We start from the raw sequence: 23,698 nt of genomic DNA on the forward strand, positions 1-23,698 counted from the left end.
AGTCATGGTGAAAAAATGGCAGGACATGTAAAGTTAGATTTAAGTACATTCAGCCATCAGTGACTTGTAACATTAACTCTTGTCTCTTTCCTGATAGGTGTTCCTGATATGCACCAGTTTTACTTCCAACCTCTTTGTAACTATTAGCTTGGAGGAATTGTTTAGATTGAATTACTTGGAAAAAGTGCAAGAACCAAACAAAGTCATTACCAACTATTAACATAAGGCGCTGTTGAATCTTTATTAATTTATTCACATTATATTATATCACTAACAGATAACAAGTTGAGCTATCAACTTCAGTGCAACAGTGGGTGTGAGCAAAATGAATAAGAAAGAGTACACATCCTACAAAATAAGATGACTATAATTTGGTCCAATGTTTACAGAGGTCTTCGGGCCTCTCAGTTAATGGTAGGGGTCCAAGGCAAAAAAAAAAAATTGGGAACCCCTGCTTTAAAAGAAGGAAACTTGCTTTATTTGCCTAAACTGGAATAACATCTTACTTAAATTTCAATGACAAAACGTTATGCTGTCAAGATCGAGATGGTTGTACTGCATATGGAGATCTTTAACAGTGAGAAATGTCAAAGTTTTATGACTTTAAAATGAAGTAATTTATAAACAGTTCCACACAAAATTACACATGGCTCAGTAAAGAAACAGCAGATCTGCAAGTTGATGAAATGTATCAACAAATAATTAAAATGCTTAGGATATTATATAGAAAAGCGCATCACATAATCTGAACAAAAAAATGAGTCATCAATTCTCCTTTCAGTTTTTTTCCCCCAAGTTTCCTTTTGGCCTCTTACATCAGACGACTTACTCTGGGCTACAGTAAGCAGGCTCTGGCATCACCTGATGGTCATTTTCACAGCCTGAACACACAGATATTAATTATTGCGCTGACCAGAATGGCCATTTCTGGAGATGGCAAGAAATCAAGTGCTTTGGAATCACAGGATTGGCAATGGCAGCATATTAACTCCCCTGAGTAATAGTAATTGTAAACATGGCCTCCTAATTATTAGTTCAGCTGACTTAATGCATAACTGGAATAAAAAAGACTGTGCACATTCCTTGTTTGTATAGCTCCTTAAGAAGCAGCACCTTTATCCCATGAACCATCGAGGTTTCCTCTTCTCGTTATATACTTATACTCACCATACAAAGATTTAAGAAAATTGGTATCAAATGCATTGATCAACAAAGCTTTAACAACTCTTTCGAAGTGTGAGTAGAGATCGCAGATGTGGACTGTGAATATAAGAAGAAAAATAAATTTAGATAGCTCCCTGTTTTTTTAATCTTAATTTTAAAGCAGACAGATTCATGTAGACTAGGGAGAACATTCCTATGCCAAAAAGTATACCAAGGTCATTAATGTATCAATATTGGAGAAGTTCCTGAGCATGAAATTCCTGGGACAGGTTCATTCGAATGGTATTGCAAAACACCATAGTAATCAGCTAATAGCTTAAGGTTGGAGACTGAATAAAGGTGCAAATTGTGTGCATTTCCTGTGGGTAATGATGGTGCCCTACATTCAAACTTCATAATGGAATAATCTGGGTACAGTATGGAAGACCATGTATCTGGATTTGGAGACCAGAGTAAAGAAAAACTGGGGTAGCTCTAGAACTGAGTAGAATGTTACCTATGCATCTGTAAACACTATGAAGCTTCCAGGATGCAGGGAAAAGCACAGAAGAAGAGCAAGGTGGAGAGGAGAGTATGGGGTCTTTGCTTCATTTAGAATGAGCAGAGTATTTGGTGCATTAGTGTGGTGGTTACAAAGAATAAGGAACTAATTAAAATTTACATTACATCCTAGTCTTCTTGAAATGAATGTTAACATTGCATTTGCCTTCCTTACCACCGGCTCAACCTGCAGTTAACCTTAAGGGAATCCTGCACAAGGACTCACAAGTCCCTTTGCACCTCTGACCTTTGAATTTTCTTTCCATCTAGCAAATATTCTATGCCACTATACCTCCTACCAAGTGCATGTTGAAACATTTCCTGGCACTATATTCCATCTGCCACTTCTTTGCCCACTCTTCCAATCTGTCCAAGTCCTTCTGCTTCCTCACACTAGCTGCCTCTCAATCTATTGTTGTATCATCCACAAAGCTGGCCATAAAGCCATCAATTCCATTATCCAAGTTGAACAAAATGTTCTATTGATCACTACTTAAAGAAATGGAGGCATGCTGTTTCATTGCTGCCAGTTAAAGAACCTCATTAGATCATTTGGGACATCTTTTTTCCAAAAGTTTACTAATTTAGGAGATAAACACAGTGTAGCTAATGTGTCTTTAATTTAATTCCAGTTATCTGGAAAATCAGCAGCTTGAGCAACTGGTTGAGGATAACCATTGAATGGAAAGGGAATTGGGGGCGATTATGAGACTGAGAAAAAAAAACTTGCAGCAGACACAGGACAGCAAGAAGGACTCCATCCTCTTACGGTAGAGGGCACCCCTGTTCCAGTGGACTTGTAACAAGAATTTCCAGTGACACTGAGAACATGCATGTCTTCAAACCATCATATCACATTTAACTGTGCACCTCACCCTCCTCCCTCAGTGAAAGCTACAAGAAGCCTACAAATACACAATGATGTCATGCCCCTCATACAGGCTTCTCCAGAGGTAGACAATAGGCGATGCTTCAGTTCATACATTCAATGGCCACTTTATTAGATGCCGCCAGTATCTAAAATTGTGGTCACTGAGTGTACGTTCATGGTCTTCTCATGCCGTAGCCCATCCATTTCAAGGTTCAATGTGTTGTCTGTTCAGAGATGTTCTTCTGCACACCATCATTGTAACACATGGTTACTTGAGTTACCACAGCCTTCCTGTCAACTTGAACCAATATAGCCGTTCTCCTCTGAACTTTCTCATTAACAAGGTGTTTTTGCCCACAGAACTGCCACTCATCAGATGTTTCTCTTTTTGTTTTTCGCACCATTCTGTAAATTCTAGAGACACGTGTGTGAAAACCCCAGGAGATCAGCAGTTTCTGAGATATCCAAACCACTCCGCCCAGCTCGAATAATAATTCCTTGGTCAAAGTCACTTAGATCACATCTCTTCTCCATTCTGATTTTAGGTCTTAACAACAACTGAACCTCTTGACCTTGCCTCCACGCTTTTATGCATCGAGTTGCATTCACATGATTGGCTAATTAGATATTTGCATTAACAAGCTGGTGTACAGGTGTGCTTAATAAAGTGGACACCAAGTGTATATGCACACATCAAACTGACCCTGCCTGCTCTATGGGCAGATATCACATCTTGTGCCAGTTGATTGTCCACCAGTGCCCCATCCTCGCGAGGCTGTCCTCTGAAGTTTACTTGTAACCATTAGCACTTTCAATTCTTCACTGAGGCTGCCCCTCAGAGTTAAGGGTACCTTCCTTCCACTCCTATTTCCTGGCTAATGAGAGAGCAACAAGCTCTTTCTCAAATAAGACTAGGAGCGTCTGGTGTTGTGGCCAAGCAGGTAGCTTATGTTTATTGTCAGGCTCATCAAGCAATGCTTTATATATTTTTTAAAAATTTTAATTGTTAGCAAAGCTACTTGCAGATTGCCATATAAAAGTTCCCAAATAACAGAGGCATGCTGAACGCTGAACTACTGCCAAGCACAAAGAATTTGAGCTGTGTAAGTACAGGAGCAATTAAATCCATACAAAAGTGACCATGGTATAAAATAAGAATATCAAGTTCAGTATTATTCCAGTCCACAGATACTCCTGAGCTTATGAATGTTTGTTTTATGCATGATATACGAACAAATGTTTGGGAAACTGGCAGTATGGTCTTGCCAGTTACTGTAGGACTGTGGGCAGTTTATGTCTTGGGGGAACTCAGTTTACAGCTGTACTGTAAAATGTTTGGGTTACAAACAATTTAAATTCCGGTTGAAGATAGCACTGGTGATGCCCAGCAACAAATTACTAGAAAAAATACAACACAAAAGAAAATTGAAAATCAGTAAGATTTTTATTGATAAAAATAAGTTATTTTCCTCAAATAACATAATTTTATCTTCAAAGGACCTATATATTTAATCCTATCTGTTGTAGATAGGGGTGCCAAATTTTCAAAATTATATCATATTCATTTCTTAAATTATAAGTAATTATTTCAAGTGGAATGCAGCTATATATTTCATTATTCCAATGATCCATAGTTAAATATGAATCTGATTTCCAAGTAACTGCAATAGCTTTTTTGGCTACTGCCAATGCAATTTTTATAAATTTTTTCTGATATTTATTCAATTTAGGTTTTGGTATTATCCCTTCAATGTCTCCTAATAAAAATAACATTGTGCTAAACTAAAGTTATTTTGAACTCCATGGAGCATGTGGGGATCCTCCAATATCCAGGCAATCTTTCTATCTTTTTTTTCTTTCTTTTCTCTTTTTTTTCCAATAGGGATCTAAGGGAGGGGGGGGGGGTTAAGGGGAGGGGGAGGGTCAATATTAATTTTTCACTATTCTAATATTCTATTCATTTTATGTAATTCTCTTAAAAATTTAATAAATAAATAAATAAAAATCAGCAAGTAGGGAATTGTTCTTTTACGTTTGTACTTATCATATTAATATAATTATTGCTTCTTGCTTTCCAATTATACTAGAATAAGAAGGGCAATTTCAATGTAAAAGCCTAATATTACTTACAGTTGGGCAGATATTTTGCCAGGAGAGATTCATTATGGTTTGATGTTGTCACTTGCAGATCTTTTTCATCAGATACAATGAAGTCTTTTAAACTGTCATTTTCCCACTCTGTTTCTGAGCTATTTTCCACTTGGGAGAGGGATGATGTGTCAGACTCTTCATCTGATATCTGATAAGCAGATACAGGTTAATGTCACATCTTGAAAATCATAAAACTGACAAGATAATGTAATTTATGCATTCCTATACAAGGCTGCTTCATCATTCTACCTAACCAATTTGGTATTGTACACAATAGGACTAAGTTTAAAAAAATGGAATATTCACAATGGATATGCTAATTATTGGATTAGTTTGTGTAAAACTGTCTAATTACTTTGGATTCAGTATGATGAAATAAAGGAAAATATCACCCTTGATCTTGGTCCCAGTATGGCAAAGCTTTTTTTTTCACTTTATGTGTCAATGATTTGGATGATGGAAGTGATGATTTTTTTGGGCCAAATTTGCAAATATTACAAAGGTAGGTGGAGGGGTGGGTAGTGTTCAGGAATCAGAGAATCTGCAGAAGGAGAAAGGACAAAGAAGTGACAAGTGGAATATGTACAGTGTGGGGAAGTATACAGTCATGCACTTTGGCAGAAGGAATAAAGGAGAAGAGTATTTTCTAAGCAGGGAGAAAATTTAAAAATCAGAGGTGCAAAGGGACGTGTGACTCATTGTGGAGGATTCCCTAAACGTCAACTTCCAGGTTGAGTTGGTGATAAGGGAAGCAATACAATGTTAGTAATCATTTCAAGGGGGCTAGTACATAAGATTAAGGATGGAATACTGAGGCTTTATAAAGTATTGGTCACTGTTATCTAAGAAAAGATGTGCTGGCATTGGAGTGAGTCCAGAGGAGGCTTACGAGAATGAAAGAGTTAACTTATCAGGAGCATTTGATAGCTCTGGGCCATTTACAAGAATGAGGTGAGATCTCACTGAAACCTATCAAATATTGAAAGGCCTACATAGAGTGGATGTGGAGATGATGTTTTCTACAGTGGGTGAGTCTAGGACCAGAGGGCACAACCTCAGAATAGAGGGACGCCCATTTAGCCAGAGGATGGTGAATCTATGGAATTCATTGCCACAGATGCTGTGGGGGGGGGGGGGGGGTCAAGTCATTGAGTATATATAAAGCAGAGGTTGATAGATTCTTGATTAGTCAGGATGTCAATCAAGGCAGGGCAGGAGAATGGAGTTGAGAGATATGATACAAGAGCCACGATGGAATGGCGGAGCAGACTGGATGGGCTGAATAGCCTAACTGTGCTCCTATGTGTCTTATGGTCTTAGAGTTATATGATCTTGTTTCTGCTTTAACAGCACCCAACAGACTTTACATAACACCTTTAATATGATACAGATTCCAAAGACCCACCATGGATTTGAATTTGACAAGTCAAGACTGAGCCAAAGGAGGAGACATTATGAGGAACTTCACTGAAGAAATGTGTTTTTAGAGAACAAAACATACAGAGATTAAAGGAGGGAATTCTAAAAAGTGGAAATCAAAATGTTGAAGGTTTCATTCCTACTGGTGAAGGAAAGGGTGGACAAAAGAAGAATGACCAGAGAACCAAATTAAGCTGCATTAGGTTGTATAGCTAGAATGGAGAGGATAGAATGGAGCGATCAGCAATAAGAATGTTTACCTTAAACTTGAGCATAGGAAGTCAAAATAGAGCCGCAAAGTTTACATGCGATATTTCACAGTAAGACACGTAGAGCAGAATATGATAGAGAGCAACATTAAATAGTCTATAGCAGTTATATCTAAAGGTGAGGGGAATGAGGAAAGGCTGAGATGATAAATTAGAGAGATGAAAGTGTTTGGTTTTATGTAAAGAGGATTTTATGTTTGAAGAAAGCCTGAGATTGAACAGAACTTCAGTGATGTGGACAATCTGGCTTGTCCTGAAATTGGTGGAAGAATGAAATATTTGACAACGAGCAAGAGTAAAAAATTGTTAATGATTAATTAACCAACTCTTTGAATGAAACTAACCTCAGTTAACTCTAATGTACTACTAGTTGTGCGTCGAGACCTTTTCTTCTGTGATAAACGTTTCAGCTCCAACTGCCGTTTCCTTTTTCGAGCAATTGCAAGTTCTTTCTCTAACTGACCATTCTCAGCAATCTTTACACTGAAACTAGTGTCCAATGGCTGTTCCTCACTATTGCTTTCGTCATCTTGCACAAAAATACAGCACGACTTGGCTTTTACCTTCCTCACTGGCTTGCTATAAATCTCACTATCTGAACTGCTCTCACTCTCAGTTAATAGGTTACTCAAACATAAACGCTTCTTCCGAATAATACGTTCATCATCTGAGCTATCTGTTGTTTTACTGGCTGGGTTTTGATCATTGTAATCTTCTGTGATGCCACTCTTTAATTCTTTATCTTTACTTTTTTCACATGAAGTCTCCTTTTCTTCATCTAAACTGTCTGTTGTATTGTTTGCTGGGTTCTGCTCATCTTCAGAGACACTACTCCATGATTCTTCATCCTCACTCTCTTCATACGAAGACTCAGTTTCCTCATCTGTATCACACATTTGAGAAAGTGAAGCCATCCTTGTGCGCCTTCGATCAATACGTGATTTAGGCAAACACTGACGCGTGCTTCTTCTTGTTCCGTATTTACTGATTGCAGAGGCCATTGCATCTGATTAAACATAAGATAGTGTGAAATTATAAATCAATTAGCAGCAATACTATAAACATTTTATTTACTATTATGAATTTGGATTTTGGTTCTGGGGGAAATAAAAGAAAGCACACTGCATTTATGTTATCACATTCACTCAAACAAAAAGCTTCCAATTCAGAATTGTATGTCGTATGGATGAAACAAGTATGGGGAAATTCATCAGCCAATGAGAAAATTGTGAAGATTTCCACAAAAAGAAATACGTAAATATTAGCATTCCCTTTGACAGGGCTAGAATATAAAAGCAAAGATGTAATACTGAAGCTTTAGGAGGTGTTGGTAACACTGCAAGAGTACTGTGAGCAATTTTGGTCCCCTAATCTAGAAAAAGATGTGCAGGCACTGGAGAAGGTCCAGAGGAGGTGCGCAAGAATGATCCCAGCAATGAAAGGGTTAATATATAAGGTGCGTTTGATATGACTCTGGGCTTGCACTCGCTGGAGTTTAGAAAAATGAAGGGGGATTTCACTGAACGCTCCCAAATATTGAAAAGCCTCGATAGAGTGGATATGAAAGGGTATTTACTACAGAAGGGGATCCTAGGACCAGAGGGCACAGCCTTAGTATAGAGTGATTCCCTTTAGAAGAAAGATGAGGAGGAGTTTCTTTAACCAAAGGATGGTGAATTTGTGGAATTCATTGTCACAGGTGGCTGTGGAGGCCAAGTCATTGGACATATTTACAGCGGAGGCTGATAAATTTTTGATTAGTAAGGGTGTCAAAGGATATGGGGAGAAGGCAGGAAAGTAAGATTGAGAAGGATAATAAGTCAGCCATGATGGAATAGAACAGCAGACAAGATGGGCCAAATGGTCTAATTCTGCTCCTACGTTTTATGATCTTAATCTGAACAACTTCTTTTTATTTTACTTCTGTAGTTACCTCCTTTAAACATCTTGCATGCTACCTTCACACAAAAGGAGAGTTGGCCTTACTAGGTTGATTTTCCTGCTCTTTCTCACTCAGGAACTAGGTGGGAAGAAGGCACCTATAGACACCCAAGTCTTCTGTACTGGGCCAATTATATGACCTAGGGAGAAACCAGGTTCAGAGTTACCTTGTCAAGGTTTAGAGCAGCAATGACATACCTTCCATTAAAATCAGAAAACCCCAATTGCCTCAAAAAAACTCTAGAACACGATGCATAAAAGAGGTCACATACTAACAGTAAGCCATCCTCTAGTTCTTCATACATGCAAAATTCCCAGTGTACTTCACAACATCTTAATCAGCCAAAAGCACTTAGCTATAAAGAGAAACTAAAGGCTTTGTAAAATAGTTTGGCTTGGGTGTGAGGGAGGGTCAAAGATAGGGAGATGCCAAGGCGCAATGTTTGGCAGTTGTAGTTTGGGAGGAAGTTACAAAAAAATGAGTGGGACAAGACCATGGAGTATAAGAAATTGAATTAAAATACCAAGAGCTGAAAGTGACAGAGTCATTTGAAACGAAGATAACTGGCGTTTGGTTAAGTTCAGTTATACAAAGATTTTCTTTGTACAATTGAACTTTCAGAAGGAAAGGAGGGGAAAGGATTTGCATTTATATGATACATCCCACTCGGGTTGTCCAGCATGCTAAAACAAAAAAGTGAAAATCTATCACATTGAAGGTAATGTGGCAGCCTGCTGCACACAGCACCAAATACCATCAAGATAAATAATCAGTTTGGTTGTTCTGGTCATGTTGCTTGGGGAATAAATGAGGGTGAGTTCATTGCTAGAACATCACTGGTCTTCCAGAAATACTGCCAGCATGCACACTTGAATGAATTCTTATCTAGAGGACATGACCTCCAATAACACAGCACTCCATCAGGGCTGCATTGTACAGTCAAAATGGATTTTGTATTAAAAGATTGATCCAGATTCGCAACTCAGAGGCAAAAAATGCTATTCTTCATCCAAGTGTGTATCTGAAAGCTGTGAACAGACCATCATCAGTTCTGTCCGCTGGTGCAATAAACAACTGCATATGCTCATCCCTCTTGGAAATTCTTTCCATGCGTAACAGACAATTTCATGTGTCCACTGGAAATTGGGTCGGGGAAATAATTCCAGCTGCTTCAGCTCAAGGAAGATTTTGAAGAGTAGGAGTCAATGCAAGGTATCAAGGAAGCTCAGTGCTTCTTGGAGTGTATGTTCCCGTAAATAGCAACTCAATCAGCAGGGACCTCAAGAGACTAAAAGTGCAACCACCCAGAGGAGGAGAAGAGGCAGAAGGTGCAGGAGTATTCAACATACTGCTGTTCCCAAACTCAAGTTCAGTGTGAGACTCTCCTGGAACTGGTGATACTTGGAGAGAGACTGCATAGGGGAGAACAGCAAAGCACGGAAATGCAGTGATGACATGGTTAGGGGCATTTTGTAGGTGTCAGATCACAGACTGGCTACTGAATAGTTAGTGATAATGAGAGTGGGTAATCTGTAATTTTCAAATCACAACCCCTAGATTCTCCAACACAAGGAAACATGCTCTTCACATTCATTTTGTTACAGCTCCTCAGAATTTTACATTTCTCCTAAGTCCATTCTCACACTCCTAAACTTCAGTTTCCAAGTCTCATCAGTCCACACTTTCTTCATAAGACAACCCAACCATTCCAGAGCAAGATCACAAACAGTTGGAAGAGCTCAGTAGGTGAGGTGGCGTAAGTAGAGGCATCTGCAGTTTGTTGTATCCTTTCTACTTTTGTATTCAATTCCCCTAGTGATAAATAATAACAATCTATTAACTTCTCTAAATGACTTGTAGTGTGTGCTTAGTGCCTTTGATAAATTGTATGCCAGGATATTACAATCTATTTCAGAAATTTGCAAGCTCTCACTATATAGTTAAAAAAAAATTAATTTTTCTTGCCAAAATTATAATTCAGAGTAACAGAAGTGTACCATGTTTTGACAGAGTAGACAAAATAAAAACTGTTCCTATAAACCTATAAGGACATGGGGAGTATCAAGCTTTTGGTAAGAGAACTTGAGGAATATGGAGCAAGTGGTAATGACCTGGAACATAGTGCCTTTGAAGTGATAGAAGCAGCGGTGATCAATGATTTCAATAAAAAATTGAAAAGGCACTGTATGGCAATGAGAATACAGTTTGTTCTACAAGAGATCAACTTAATATACTGTCTATAATGGTTTGATGATGTAGTTAGGATATTGAATATTGTTCAGCCAAACAGAATGCCACGACACACAATTTATCAATATTGCCTTAATGCAGATGTAGAGAATGTAGAATTCATTTCATTGATAGTAGAGGATGATTTATCAGTTAAACTGATGTGAAAGTGAAACTGATGCAGAAGTATCTATTATTTCCAATATTAAAGCAAGTATGTATGCTTTTGACTCACTGGATTCCTGTTTGGACACATTCGTGGCTGATTACTGACATTATAAATTAACACTGCATTACACAAAATAGTTATATCCAAAGAAGTATGAAGTAGAATAATAGAACAACATTACTCTAAGCATATGGTTACTCTCAGTATGAATGCTGTAAATTGTACATTTGTCCATTGCACCTGCATAGAACAAGGATTTGGACAGCCAGTCAGAAATTGCAAAGTCTGATTGGACTAGTAGAGATCTCAGCCTCCTGAGAATGGCACAAAAATCCATGCCAGTGTCCACATGGATCAATGTGAGAATGAGCTGCATTACTTCCAGGTGCAGGAGGAGGGCTTCCATTCAAACTGATTGAGGCAAGTGTGTGGGGACCAAGCACCACCACTGAAGAAATCAGATTCATTTCCACAGTACGTGGTGCGCCCAGAGTCCTATCACTTTTTGAGGAGTTGTTTCAGAACACGTTTGAAGATCTCCCAAGGTAGGAAAGTCTGAGACTGGAGTGATGCTGCCTGGCCTGCTGAGTTCCTCCAGCACTGTGTGTGTTGTTGTTGCTAGGGTTAACATCTGGAGGAGTTTGGGACTGGAGACAGCTTTTTTGAGCAACGCTCTACCAGGGGTGGTGGATTCGTGTCCAAATGCAGAACTTAGAAGACATTTGAACAGGCAGACAGATGGAGTGTGGGGGAGGGGCTGAGAAGGTGGCATGGTCTGGAGGGATCTGAGGCAAATGCTCTTGATCTTAAAGATTGTCCATATTGTATCAAGCAGTGGTAGTGGACGAGTAAACTCCAGCAAAGACCACAGTTTAGTCTGACAAAACCCTGTTAATTAATCAAATGTAAAATATTCTTCCAGAAATCCAGATAAATAGCTTATTTTATTAACTCAAAAGATAGTTAAGATCTAGGATGGGCAATGAATGAAAGGACAGAACTCAAAATCCCACATGAACTTTAAAAATGTTGTTTTCTTACAAGATTGGAGAGGACAAATTTGATGGGAACTTGAGTGCTTTTCTCTTCTACATTGCATCTGTGTGGAGGGGTGGGAATGTGGAGTGGCTGAGTACGAACAATAGCAAGTTTTAAAGGACAGTAGGATAGGTGCATGAACGGGAAGGGTGGTTTGTGGAGACAACCAGGAGGGATATGGGAAAGGCAGGAGCAAATGAGATTACGATAGACTTTTGATCAGCATGGACCAGCAGAGCTGAAAGGACCTTTCCCGTGCTGTTTGGCTCCCAGGAAGTGATCCTGCCATAGATGGGTACTACTTCAGCAACATTGATTGAATCTCCAACTAGAATCCGGCAGAGCTACAGCCACATTACAAATACAGCATTATGTTCAAATAAATAAGAGGGAGGTTTAGCTTTACCTCATTTAGAGACCTATTATTGGGCTGCCCAATTAACAGCAATTGTGTCATGGATCAGAGAAGACATGGATTCAAAATGGGTTCACATACAGCAAAATTCAATTGGTGAGTTACCTTTAGCAGCTCTTCCCTTTTTAAATCCAAACGTGTGGAAGAATGTTAAGACTCAGAATGAACGGGCTAACTATACATTGAAAGTATGGGACAGAATTAGGAAAAAATTAGATCTTCCAAGGACTATATCAAGGGCAACCAGAATTGCATTAATTCTAGATTTTATTCCCGTAAGCCTGGATTCTGGTGTTAACAGGTGGGCGCAAAAAGCCTGGTTCTTGTGGACCAAATGTTTGATGGTGAGGTGCTCAAATCTTTCTCCCAACTACAAACTGAATTTGATCTTGTATCAAATGACTTTTATAGATTCCTCCAAATTAGACATTACCTTCCATCACACAAAGAACGGAACAATCTTAAAATACAGCCAAATAACTTGGAAACATTTTGGTAGGTCGCAATCCCAGAAAATTATATCTTGAATACATAAAAAAATACACCTGGATACAATGGATAACATGTTAGATGTTAAACTTAAGTGGTAATTGGAGGCAAACACCATAATAGAAGAGGAAGAATGGGAGAGGTCTTGGGAGTCGTGACATAAATGCTTGAATAGTCCCAATTGGAGGGAATTTGCTTGGAAAACAAGGATGAGGTACTTTAAATCCCCATTAGTAATATCATTAAACGCAGAAAGAAAACAGCAGTCTTTGCTGGAGAGGATGTGGCCTAGTGGGAGATTTTGCACATATATTCTGGGACTGTCCCAAATTAAGGGAATTTTGGTACAAGGTCACTGAGGAAATAAACAGGATTTTAGACACAAGTATACCCTTTGAACCTAGTTATTTAATTTTAGGCAACCTCCTGCAATCTGCAATAGAGAAGAATAACTATATATGTTAAGAGCTTTGATTTTGATTGCTCATAAAATGGTAACTGTTAATTGGCTTCAATCTCACCCATCCACTTTGGAACAATAATCAGTGCAAGTTTACAGTTGAAAATGGACTCCCACTTAGAAAGATGGAACTCTGTTTTAGTGTACCTGGCACAGTGAAAGGGACTTGAGCTGATTGATTGAGGACTGTGATTTTATTTAAAATTGATGTAAATCTACATTGAGGGGTGATGTAAAGTATGTAGATCATGTGTATGTATGTAATTGTAGGTATGTGCCTCATTTCTTTTTTCTCTTGTTCCTACTCTCTTCCACCCCTGGTATTGTTAATTTAGGTACAGTGAATTGTGGACCGATAGCCGATGCTTGTTTGCAGCTATGTGTTAGATTAATAAAATTTTACAAAATAAAGTTAAAAAAACAAATGCAGCTAATCTGTGATTTTTAGATGCATATCATATTTATACTGTTAAATACTGTATGTAATTAGTTTTGCTACAATAAGTGTATGGGACACTGGAAAAATGTTGAATTTCCCCTTGGGGATGAATAAAGTATCTATCTATCTATTAAAATGGGCTTTACTCTTTTAAAGGGGATATGCGGAGTCCTACGTTATGCAAGTATGTCACTACCTGGCATATTTCAGACGGATGCTTTATTGCACACAAAAGCGCCGTCTGAAAATCGACCTGTGTTTATAATTGAGGATGAACTGGACGTCCCTCCTGCAGCTCCGGGTTGGAGGCCTGCCTGGGCAGCGAGAGCGGGACCGGACCCGTGTCTTTATTAATTAAACGCGCAGACTGGAGGAGGCCCAAGCGTTTCATTTTAAATCTGCCTCGCCAGTTTATGATGGCCAAACTCACCAGGTTATTGGTCTCTCCGCACCGTGGCCGCCTTTCCCCTCAGCGAAATGGCAGCGCCCTGCTTCCACTTGCAAACTGCGTCAGGTTTGTTTCTGTCACCATTCGGCGGCCTTCCGTCTGTCACACCCCAAACACGCCCACGTTGTTTTGAAGCCGAGGGCGGGCAGGGAGATAAAGTCTCCCCGGCTCTGGGCGCTCAGCTGCGTAGACCCGCGGGTCCGTGTGAGAGAATCGTCTCAGAGTAAATTCCACTTACATCTTTGCAATTCTTTATTTTATGTGTGTGGAAAGTGTGCGAGAAGTAAACTTTGAAGCGTTCTCCCCAAACGTCGGCTGTACTCGTTTCCATAGATGCTGCCTGGCCTGCTGAGTTCCTTCAACATTTTGTGTGTTTCTTGGATTTCCAGCTTCTGCAGATTTTCTCTTGTTCGTGTCTTTGAAAGCACTTGTATGCACCCAAATTTTAATACACATTAATGTCTCCTACAATTCGTCAATTAAATGTATTTAAAATTTTTAAATGATTTGTGCCTTCATAGTTTAATAGTGCCCAAGCAGGCCCTTTGTGGAGTAGGTCCATGCCAATCACAGCATCTTCCCTTTTAGTTCCAGTTGCCCACATTTAGCCCATAACCCCCCCCTCCCCAACACCACTGCCCCTGTGTACCTATTCAACTGCCCCTAACATGGAGGACTGCCCAGAACCTCAGATTGTTTCACAGCCACGTTGCACCTGCCAAGCAGAGTGAAATCCCTTGTTAGGAAAGATGTTATCCTGAAAGAGTAAGAAATTGTCCATGGTGATTAAATCAGAATCAGGTCTATTATCACTGGCATGTGTTGAGAAATTTGTTAACTTAGCAACAGTAGTTCAATGCAATTTATAATATAGAAGGGAAAAAAGTAAAAAATAAATAAGTTAATCAATTACAGTATATGTATATTGAATAGATTAAATATTGCACAAAAACAGAAATCATAAATATTAAAAAAGTGAGGTAGTGTTCATGGGTTCAATGTCCATTTAGGATTCAGATGGCAGAGGGGAAGAAGCTGTTTCTGAATCGCTGAAGAAATCTTTAAGCCTGAAGGGGACAAATTAAAATTACTATGCCGTGAATATCTATATCGTATTATATAGTATACTCCGTGTGTACAGTTGAGATGCATTCTATATTGAGTTGGAGTTTATTGCTAAGCAGGGAGGAGTGTGTATATTTAATATTTCAGTAATATTTGAGTAATATTGTAAAAATATTGTTTGATTAAGCTTTCTTCATATGTTACATGATTCATTATGGGTTACATGTAAGAAGTACGTGAATTACACCACCACATCATATGTCAGCGCCTAAAAAAAGGTGGAAAAGAAACTAAGTAGACAAGTATCCTGGCTCCTGTATTTTGATATCAATTAGTTTCTGGAGTTGTAAAACATAACACTCACAGGCCCTCAGGTCTCTGAAATCTCTCTCCTCATTATCTGGATATCCCAACCTTGGGAAAAAGACTATCTGCCCTATCTATACCCTTCATAATTTTAAAAACTTCAGTGAGGTCAGCTCTCATTCTCTACTCTCCAAGCAATAAAGATCCAGTGTTGTCAACCTTTCCCTATAATGTACACCTTCTAGTCCAGACAGCAAACGTGTAATTCCTTTCTGCAGCTTCTCTAGCTTGACAGTATCTTTCTCCTAACAAGGGTGAGCAAAACTGTACCCAATACTCATAAATACATTCTAACAAACACCTTATATAACTGCAACATAATGTTCCTACTCCTAAACTCAATGCCCTGACTGATGCAGGCTAGAATACTGACACTTTTAACAAACTGTGCTCTTGTATTCCCAGTTACCTCTTTTTGAAGCATGATAAACGTTCTTGATCATTAAAGATACTTAGAAACTGTAATGCATGCTGTCAAAAGGCCATCAGGCTAGTTTATAAAAATCAAAGTAAAGCTGTGTATTGTAAAAAGACTGGTCACAGTGTTGCTGATTTCAATTTCTTTATTATTTTCAAAGTTTAAAGCACATTTATTATCAAAGTGCATACTGCATATGTTACCATATACAACAATTTCTCATGGGCATACACAGTAAATCCAAAAAAAAACACAACAGAATCAATGAAAGACCACACCCAATAGTACGGACAAGCAACCAATATGCAATGGACTACAAACTGTGCAAATATAAAAGATTTAAAAAAGATAATAATTAAATAAACAATAAATATCAAGAACATGAAATAAAGATCGCTTGAATGTGTGTCCATAGGTTGTGGGAATAGTTCAGTGACGGGGTGAGTGAACTTGTCCCCTCTGGTTCAAGAGCCTGATGGTTGAGGGGTAATACCTGTTCCTGAACCTGGTGGTGTGAGTCCTGAGGCTCCTGTAACTTCTTCCTAATGGCAGCAGTGCAAAGAGACCATGGCCTGGAAGATGGGGGCCCTTGATGGTGGATGCTGCTTTTGTGTGATAGTGCTCAGTGAAGATGTGCTCATTGGTGGGGAGGGCTTTACCCGTGATGGACTGGGCGGTATCCACTACATTTTGTAGGCTATTCCATACAGGGGAATTGGTGTTTCCATAACAAATACTGTGATCCAACCAAATCAATATACTCTCCACCAACCATCTATAGAAAGTTGTTGAAGTTTTAGATGTCATGCCCAATCTTTGCAAACTTCTAGGGAAGTAGAACCGTTGCCGTGCTTTCTTTGTAATTGCACTTACCTGCTAGCCCTAGGACACATCCTCTGAAATGATAACATTTAAAGTCAATCGAGGGTTGAGTGAAGAGCTAATGAAATGGCAGGTGCTGTGTACCTGTTGTGCCAGTAGGCAAAGTGGAGCAGATCCAAGTTGCTTCTCAGGCAGAAGTTGATATGTTTCTTCACCAACCTCTCAGAACACTTCATCACTATGGATGTAAGTGCTACTGAATGATAATCATTGTGGCGGGTTACCATGATCTTCTTAGGCACTGGTATAATTGAAGCCAGTGGGAACCTCAGACAGCCAAACTGAGACATTAAAGATATCGGTGAACATTCCAGCCAGTTGATCATTACAGATCTTTAGTACTCGGCCTGGTATGCCATCTGGGCCAGATGCTTTCTGTGGGTTCCCTCTTCTGAAGGATGTTCTCATATCAGCTCAGACAGGGTCATTGGGTGCTCTGTGAGTTTGTGATGGTTCCAAGGTGGTCAGAACGAGCATAGAAGGTATTCGGCTCATCTGGGAGCAAAGCCCTATTATCACTGATGTTGATTGGTTTCACTTTGTAGGAGGTAATAGCATTCAAGCCCTGCCACAGATGTCAAGCATTTCCCCCCCCCCCCCATAACTCAAGTTTGCTCCAGAATACCTATTTAATTTGGGAGATGGCTTTCTGGAGATCACACCTGCCCCAAAAGAGGTCCCAATAATCCAGAAATCTGAATCCCTGCCCCCTGCTCCAATCCCTCAGCCACGCATTTATCCTCCACTTCATCCTATTCCTATTCTCACTGTTGTGTGGCGCAGGCAGTAATCCCGAGATTACTACATTTGCAGTCCTGTTTCTCAACTTCCTTCCTAACTCCCGTAGTCTTTTTACAGGACCTTTTCTCTTTTCCTACCTATGTCATTGGTACCAATATGTACCACGACCTCTGGCTGTTCTCCCTCCCACTGCAGGATATCTTGGGCACGATCCCTGGCACCTGGGAGGCTAACCACCATCTGAGTTTCTTTCCTGCATCCACAGAATCGTCTGTCTGAACCCCTGACTATAGAATCCTTATCACTACTTCCTTCCTCTTCCCTTCCCTACCCTTCTGAGCCACAGGGCCAGACTCTGTGTCAGAGGCATGGCCACTGCTGCTTCCCCCAGGTACGCAGTTCCCCCCAACAGTACTCAAACAGGAGTACTTATTGTCAAGGGGTACAGCCACAGGGGTACTCTCTAGTACTGGACTCTTCCCCTTCCCCTTCCTGACTGTGACCTACTTGTCTGTCTCCTGTGGCCCTGGAGTGACCACCTGCCTGTAGCTCCTCTCTATCACCTCCTCAGTCTCCCTGACTAGGCGAAGGTCATCGAGCTGTATCTCCAGTTCCCTAACTCGGTCCCTTAGGAGCTGCAGCACGGCATGCCTGGTGCAGATACAGCCATCCGGGAGGCTGGGAGACTCCAGGACTCCTCACATCTGACACCGAGCACAGAAAGCTGGCCTCACACACCTTGCATTGTCCCGTTACTGCCTAAGCCTATTGAGCCAAAGCCCTACCACTCTGCTGCCTCTCACTTCACTGCCCGCTGGATATGGTGGCCTTTTTAAACCTTTCATGCTCTACTGGCTCTCAGAGAAAAGTTCCTCACCTGTTTGTAGTCCAGTAACTTAACTACTGGACAACTATAGTTTTTCAGCAGATGTTCTATGCAAATTAGTACAATGAACTGTGGGCAGGGAACCAATATTACACATACATGGTAAGCAGACAGATATTAAGATTATCCCTGATTTTTTTCACTGAAATTTTTAGATGTGTTTTTTGGAATACTTTGAATATTTCCTGCTGCAAGTGAGTTAGAGACTAAGGGAGACAATAGTGTTAACTAAACTCATGTTAAACAGATGTAAATGACTAATCCTATTTATTAACAAGGTGAATGGAGCTTAACTTTTTCAATGTTGGATCTCAGTTCAGGGTAAACAATGCAATGCAGTCAATAATTAGCTGTCTGTAAAACATAAAGTTTACTGTCATTCAACCATACACATATATATCACTACACAAAACATCATTCCTCTGGGCAAAGAGCAAACCACAGTACGTACACTCAGAAGCCACTTTATTAGGTACACCTGTTCTAATCATTCTGGTGTAACATATAACCATATAACAATTACAGCAAGGAAACAGGCCATCTCGGCCCTTCTAGTCCGTGCCGAACACTTACTCTCACCTAGTTCCACTAGTCCACTCTCAGCCCATAACTCTCCATTCCTTTCCTGTTCATATACCTATCCAATTTTACTTTAAATGACAATACCGAACCTGCCTCTACTGCTTCTACTGGAAGCTCGTTCCACACAGCTACCACTCTCTGAGTAAAGAAATTCCCCCTCGTGTTACCCTTAAACTTTTGCCCCCTAACTCTCAACTCATGGCCTCAGCCCACTCTTCTAACTGGCCTAAATCTCTCCGCAAACTTTGAAAACCTACTTCATTATCCACAACGCCACCTACCTTAGTATCATCTGCATACTTACTAATCCAGTTTACCACCCCATCATCCAGATCATTAATGTATATGACAAACAACATTGGACCCAGTACAGATCCCTAAGGCACACCACTAGTCACCGGCCTCCAACCTGACAAACAGTTATCCACCACTACTCTCTGGCATCTCCCGTCCAGCCACTGTTGAATCCATTTTACTACTTAATATTAATATTAATACCTAATGATTGAACCTTCCTAACTAACTAACTAACCTTCTGTGTGGAACCTTGTCAAAGGCCTTCCTGAAGTCCATATAGACAACATCCACTGCTTTACCCTCGTCAACTTTCCCCTTAACCTCTTCAAAAAATTCAAAAAGATTTGTCAAACATGACCTTCCACGCACAAATCCATGCTGACTGTTCCTAATCAGTCAACTGTTAGCAGCAGATTAATTCATAAAAGCACGTGGGCATAGTCAACAGGTTCAGTTGTTGTCCAAACCAGACTTCAGAGTGGGAAAGAAATGTGATCTAAGTGACTTTGACAATGGAATGATTGTTAGTGCCCTATGGGGTGGTTTGAGTATCTCAAACTGCTGATCTCCAGGGGGTGAAAAATGAGGAAAAAAAAACAAGTGAGCAGCAGCCTGTGGATGAAATTACCTTGCTAATGAGGGAGGTCAATGGAGGATGACCACACTGGTTCAAGCTGACAGGAAAGTGACAGCAAGTCACTCGTTACAAAAGTGGTGTGCAGAAGAGCGTTTCTGAATGCACACATCAAACCTCGATGTAGATGGGCTACAGCAGCAGAAGACCACGAACATACACTCAGTGGCCACTTTGTTAGATGCAGGAGGTACCTAGCACATATAGCTGCAATCCAGCACATGCAGTAGTAAAATGTTCCTGAAGATTGACAGATTGACATAAAGTGTGAGGTGTGGCAGGGCATTCAGACAGGGTGTTGTGTGGCAGCAGGATGTTAAGTAGTCCAACAGTCTGGGGGAAGAAGCTGTTACCCAGCCAGTTCTGCTTCTGGTGCTGTAGTATCTTTTGCCTGGTGGCAGGAGGTCAAAGAGATTGTGGAAAGGGTAGGAGAGGTCTTTGATCTGCTGCAGGCACTTAGTATGCAGCACTTCTGATATGTCCTGCATGGGGGGGGGGGGGGCGGAAGGAAGAGAGAGACCCTGATGATATTTTCGGCCATCCTCACTGTCTGTTGCAGGGTCTGTCAACCTGCTGCATTGCAATTCCCATACCAGATGGGTGATGCAGATAGACAGGACACTCTCCATGGTGGTCTCGTAGAATGTGCTGAGAATTGTTCCTGATGAGGCCAGCTACTGTTGTGTTATCTTAATGGTTTGATTAGAATTAGATTTGACAGCAGAGTCGTATGTAGCAGTGTGAACAGCAGCAGCCTGAGCACTCAGCCCTGGGGAGCACTGGTGCTCAGCATGTTGGAACCAGAGATGTTGCTGCCAATACGGACTGTCTATGGTTTCTTCATCAGAAAGTCCAAGATCCAGTTACTGAGAGAGATGAGATCCTACATGGACAGTTTTCCCAATGTCTGGGAGTCAATTGTATTGAAAGCAGAACTGAAGTCCATGAACAACTTCTGACATAGGAGACACCATTGTCCAAGTGGGACAGGATTGTGTAAAGGGCAGAGGCATCACCAGCGGACTGATCTGGACGATATGTAAACTGGTAAGGATCCAATGTGGTAGGAAGGTTCATGAGCAGCCGCTCGAAGAAGTTCATTATTAGTGAGGTCAGTGCTACAGGACAGCCAGACGATACAGTCTTTGGCATTGGGATGATGGTGGTGGCCTTAAAGCCTGCTGGGACGGTGGTCTGATCCAGGAAGATGTTGAAGATGTCACAGGATATCTGCTCGCTGGGCTGCATTGTCTCTGAGCACTGCAGTTTTGTGTGGGTTGACCCTGGCTACGGTCTTCCTCACATTAGCTGTGGCCAAAGTGCCTTCTGCTGCTGTTCACACTGCTAACACATGGATCTGCTGTCAAATCTCATGACTGACTGTTATTTGATATTCCAAGGACGTGGCCTAGAGGATTAGTGCACCTTCAGGGTTCTGGGACTTTGTGACTCTGGAGACAGGCGGACTCGCGGTTGGTGCCTCTGCAGGAAATCAGTGTGTCATGGGAGACGGAAGATCGAAAGCAGTGAGCTGGCTGCTGTCTGTGTGCCCAGAGACCCGAGTTCTTTGGACACAGGGCTCGGAAAAAGCGACGCAACAGATCTTTAACATTGTAAATGTTAAATTTGTTTGTTATGCCTCTCCTCTCACTGTGAAACGGAGACATCTCTTTTTCCCTTATTAGGGAGAGAGATCCCGTGGTATGTCGAACTACCAGGTGAACGAGTAGTCTTTGGGGTTCTGCAAGTCTGTGTCTTTATTGATGCTTTGCTGCATGCTTGAGTGTTCAGTGGGGGCACTGATGCTTTTGTGCTGGTGGGGAAGGGGGATCGTCGCTTTGCTGCTACTTATGCTTGGGAGGGGGAGCTTGGGGGACATTGAGGTTCTAACATTTAACTGTCATTCATTCTTTGGGGCATCTCTGTTTTTGTGGATGTTTGCAAAGAAAAAGAATTTCAAGATGTATATTGTATACATTTCTACCTTTAAAACCTTTGAAATCCAATTCTAACCATTCGGGGGGGGGGGTCTCTTTTTGCCAGCCCATCATTTAATGCATTAAAACATGCACAGACGACATTCAGACGGTCAGAATGAGAGGCATCACTGTTGTTGATATGCAAAGTAATCTTCCCGTCTGCTCTGACCTGAATACCCTGCCACATGAGTTGTGTGTCCCTGCTGTCACAGAAGTGGCTGTAGATTTTCTGGGTACTGTATAGTCAATTTTGCCTTCCTGATGGCATGGGAAAGTACAGCTCTTGCTGATCGGATCGACTGGATCTCTGCTGTCAGCCATGGCTAATGATTGACCCCAATGCTGACGGGTGTAAGGGCATTGACATCCTCGGTGCCTTTCACCACGTAGCCAGTCACAGACCCTGTGCATTCGTCAACGTTGATGCGATAGCCACCTCCGTCAACAAGCTGCAGTCAGTGCATTCAAAACATTGTGTAACATTGAGCTGGCTCCTTCTGGCCAAACTATGATTTCCTTGCAAACTGGTCTGGCATGTTTTAGCTGTGGTCTGTATTCAGGGATTTGCACAACAGATATGTGTTCAGAGTATCCAAGGTGGGGGGGGGGGGGAACAGCCTTGTACGGCCCACAGATGTTCATGTTAACTAAGTCTAATGCATCTTCTCCTCTGGTATAAAGTCAACATGTTTATAAATTTAGGGAGGGCTGTTTTATTAGCTTTGCATGCTTGAATTGCGAAGTTACAGTTAAAAATCCACCAGGGTGTGTGTGGTTTGAAAGTCACTGATGGTACCATAGAGCATACACTCTGCCTCCCGGTGGGGGTGGCTGGGATATATAGACACAATCACAGTGGCAGTGAGCTTGGTTGGTAGGGAGTGGAGTCCACACTTCCCAGACATCCCATCCTGCAAAATCTCATTTCAAGGAGGTAGCACCCCTGCCCCCCACAACCCCATATCCCCCACCCCCCCGTCAACCTCCAAGGGTGTATATAATACTTTGTTTAATGATTTTGTCTAATCTGTAAACCAAGTTGGGTAAATGCAAAAAATGTGACATTAAAATATGTATTTATATTATCATGGAGTCATTTTTTAAATTCTATTACAACTTTACTGAAGTCTGCAGGGAGTTTGGCCTCATGACGTAGGACATCAATAGAGTAGCTCCTTAGCAGCTAACCAGCTAGTTTAAATAACGTTAGCTATGCTAATGAATGAATGACACCTGTTAAACTCACCTCAACACATCTTTTACAGTCATTTAACCCACCAAGGACAATAGAAAAGTCACTGTTGCAAACACTGCAGCAAGCAACACTGTCATTATTTTTGAGGTCAACTGTAAAGCCCGCCTACAGAGAAAACTGATAGGTCTACTTAGCATGAAGAGAGACCAATCAGGATGCTCCCTCTCACTCTTGCTCTCCCTCTCAAAATAATCAATTTCTGGGATATTGTATATAATTTACAGGTGTCAGGAAGTGGCTATCAATACGCGGGAGACTCCCGGAACTTCCAGGAGAGGTGAGATGTCGAGACGTACAAAAAAGCTGTATGAACTCAGCAGGTCAGGCAGCATCTGTTGAAAGAAGATGTCTGACTTCCACCATTAAGAACTACCAGCGGTGAACAGTAGGTGGCATCTACTGCAGCATTAACACACCCGTTTTTGTAAATGTAAATACACAGCCTGCCTCTGCGTGTGATGAGACACTTAGGTGAGTGTCACACCTCGCTATTTGGCCCTGGAAAGCGAGCCCGACAAGGGTCACCTGTTTGAAAAAAAGATGGTACACA

At 41.0% G+C, this 23,698-nt stretch overlaps 1 protein-coding gene across 4 annotated transcripts in view; it reads right to left on the bottom strand.

Moving 5' to 3' along the window:
- The window catches only part of ccdc82 (coiled-coil domain containing 82), a 67,203-nt gene extending 53,026 nt beyond the window's left edge, over positions 1-14,177 (bottom strand). For 3 of the 4 annotated variants that reach the window (XM_059964659.1, XM_059964662.1, XM_059964661.1), the window contains exons 1-4: positions 14,026-14,177; positions 6,759-7,420; positions 4,706-4,874; positions 1,168-1,260 (exon numbers count right to left, since the gene is read on the bottom strand). In XM_059964659.1, the coding sequence (XP_059820642.1) occupies positions 1,168-1,260; positions 4,706-4,874; positions 6,759-7,415 (919 nt within the window). In that variant the 5' untranslated portion in view covers positions 7,416-7,420; positions 14,026-14,177. Of the gene's footprint in view, positions 1-1,167; positions 1,261-4,705; positions 4,875-6,758; positions 7,421-8,400; positions 8,496-14,025 lie in introns of all 4 variants that reach the window. The other variant, XM_059964660.1, reaches the window with a different exon arrangement.
- Between the last annotated feature and the right edge of the window lie 9,521 nt (positions 14,178-23,698).

The sequence above is a fragment of the Hypanus sabinus genome, chromosome 3 (assembly GCF_030144855.1).
Source record: "Hypanus sabinus isolate sHypSab1 chromosome 3, sHypSab1.hap1, whole genome shotgun sequence".
NCBI lineage: Eukaryota > Metazoa > Chordata > Chondrichthyes > Myliobatiformes > Dasyatidae > Hypanus > Hypanus sabinus.